Raw genomic sequence first — 2,268 nt, 5'->3', positions numbered from 1 at the left:
TTAAATTATGTTAGCAATTAAATAAAAAATTACCACAGTAATGTTCTGTTTCCACAACCCTATTATATACATCAGCAGGAAAATACAGGTCACCTCGTCTACCAAGTCCATTCTTTTCTTCGTAGCTCATTCAAAGAGAATGTTCATCACATTGAAAAATGTAGATTTAAATATTTCAGTATATTAATGTTCATTTCTACGCTGTACATATTATTTTCCAGGAGTTATTTCTTGCCAAGTTTTCCTATTAAATCCCTTTGGCGTACATTGGATTGCCTAAACTTATCAATATCAATTTGAAAGTGATCTACCAAGATCTGCATTCAGTTATCTACAGTATATTTTCATCTAACTGAGCTGTGTGCCATAGATTCAGGCCATACAGTATTTATTTCTTACACCAATCACTCTTTATATTTACACACTATATGTTCGTGGGGTGAGGTCATGCTCTATAAGTAAGGGATTGCCAACATGGCATTTAGGAACCAGAGCAGAGTCAAAGAGTTCATTCTTCTGGGGCTCTCAGACAATCCATACATGCAAACCCCCTTGTTCCTGTTGTTCTTGATCATATATATGTCCACTCTGGCTGGGAATATCCTGCTCATCACGACTGTGCGAGTGGACAACCGCCTGCACACCCCAATGTATTTATTCCTCAGCAATCTGTCCTTCCTGGACATCTGCTACACATCAATCATTGTACCCAAGATGTTGGTGAACATCGCTATCTCTTCCAAAAGTATTACATTTGCCGGCTGCTTCCTCCAGTTTTATTTTTACCTGTTCTTGGGTGAAACCGAGTGCATCCTTCTGGCTTTCATGGCCTATGACCGGTTTGTTGCTATCTGTAACCCTTTACGTTACAATGTGATTATGGACACCGCGTCCTGTATCAGGATGATCAGTATGTCTTGGATGACTGGCTCCGTTGTATCCTCAGTAGATGTATTCTTCACCGCTACGTTAAAGTACTGTGGACAGATCACTATCGACCACTTCTTCTGTGAAGGCCCATCTTTATTACAACTCTCCTGCAGTGATCTATACGTGAACAACATAGTGATGTTGATCGGTAGCTGCACGTTGCTTCTTATTCCGTTGTCTCTCATTCTTTTTTCTTACACACAAATTTTCCTTGTGGTAGTGAGAATCCCCTCCGGGGGATACAAAGCCTTCTCCACGTGCGTTTCGCACCTCATTGTTGTGATCATCTTCTATGGCACAGCCATGTACATGTACCTGAGACCGCGGTATACATCTACAGAATTTACTGACAAAATAGTGTCGGTTTTCTATACGATTGTTACCCCGATGCTAAACCCTCTTATCTACAGCCTGAGAAATAAAGATGTTCAAAGAGCTCTTAAATTACTGGGAAGGTCTACGGTCATATTGAAATAAAATGTATATGTTAAAATGAATTGCTGCTTCCAAGCTGGTTTGCATAATTTTCTGTGGTTAGAATAATTCCATTGTCCATTGTATTGTATGTTAATGACTTTTAGAATGTAACAACATAATAGCTATGACATGTGGCTCATACCCAGAGGACCCAATTTACAGTCGCACGCAGGTATGGTGGTATTGTGTTCTCAGAAGGAAATAAGGATCACTTTGTTCACACTTGGCCACATCAATCCATCATCCCCAAACTCAACCATTCGTTTGTGAAAATCATTACTAGTTTAAAATATGCAGAAAAACTACCTTGTGCCAGAGATCCATCTAAAACCACCAAGCAGATCTTATACAAAGTGGGTATGGACTGGCACTAGCTAATGAAAAGTAATTTATTTATTTATGAACAGTTTCTTATATAGCGCAGCACATTCTGTTGCGCTTTACAAAGGAGACAGTGATACAACAAAACAGGGTATTTACAGACAGTCAAAATGTAGGAGGGCCCTGCTCGCAAGCTTATAGGGAAATAGGCATTGATACATAAGGATAGATACTGTATTCTTTATTGCAGCAATTCCACCAGAATGCAAGGTTCTGTGACTGGTAAGTGATAGATTGGATTATTAATTTGTTTGTAACCAACATAAATACCACCCTATTAAGGTCATTAGATCACAGTGGAGACAACTGCCTTAAATCTTTATTAAATGATATCATAGTATTTATTTTCTGTATTAAGAACCGTTAAGGATAATTTGTGTAATGCGTCTCCTTTTCTGACTCTTTTTTGACAGTAATTCGTTTTTTGTTTTTTTTAACAGCAATTGTTGCTAATTGAGCTGTATTCAAATTCATTCGAGA

General features: G+C 38.3%; 1 protein-coding gene across 1 annotated transcript; it reads left to right on the top strand.

Moving 5' to 3' along the window:
* The first annotated feature begins 426 nt into the window (after positions 1–426).
* Positions 427–1,852, top strand: LOC146062821 (olfactory receptor 10A7-like). Its single transcript, XM_083174831.1, has one exon. The coding sequence runs from the start codon at positions 475–477 to the stop codon at positions 1,405–1,407; it is 933 nt and encodes a 310-aa protein (XP_083030957.1). The 5' UTR covers positions 427–474; the 3' UTR covers positions 1,408–1,852.
* The last annotated feature ends 416 nt before the right edge of the window (positions 1,853–2,268 follow it).

The sequence above is a fragment of the Crinia signifera genome, chromosome 3 (assembly GCF_055691185.1).
Source record: "Crinia signifera chromosome 3, ASM5569118v1, whole genome shotgun sequence".
Taxonomy (NCBI): Eukaryota; Metazoa; Chordata; class Amphibia; order Anura; family Myobatrachidae; genus Crinia; species Crinia signifera.
The sequence above is the reverse complement of the archived record's forward strand: the minus strand, read 5'-3'. Positions and strand labels throughout refer to the sequence as shown.

What these genes read in the sequence shown, in the direction of transcription:
- LOC146062821 (XM_083174831.1), top strand. Translation starts at nt 475, where the DNA reads ATGGCATTTAGGAACCAGAGCAGAGTCAAAGAGTTCATTCTTCTGGGG.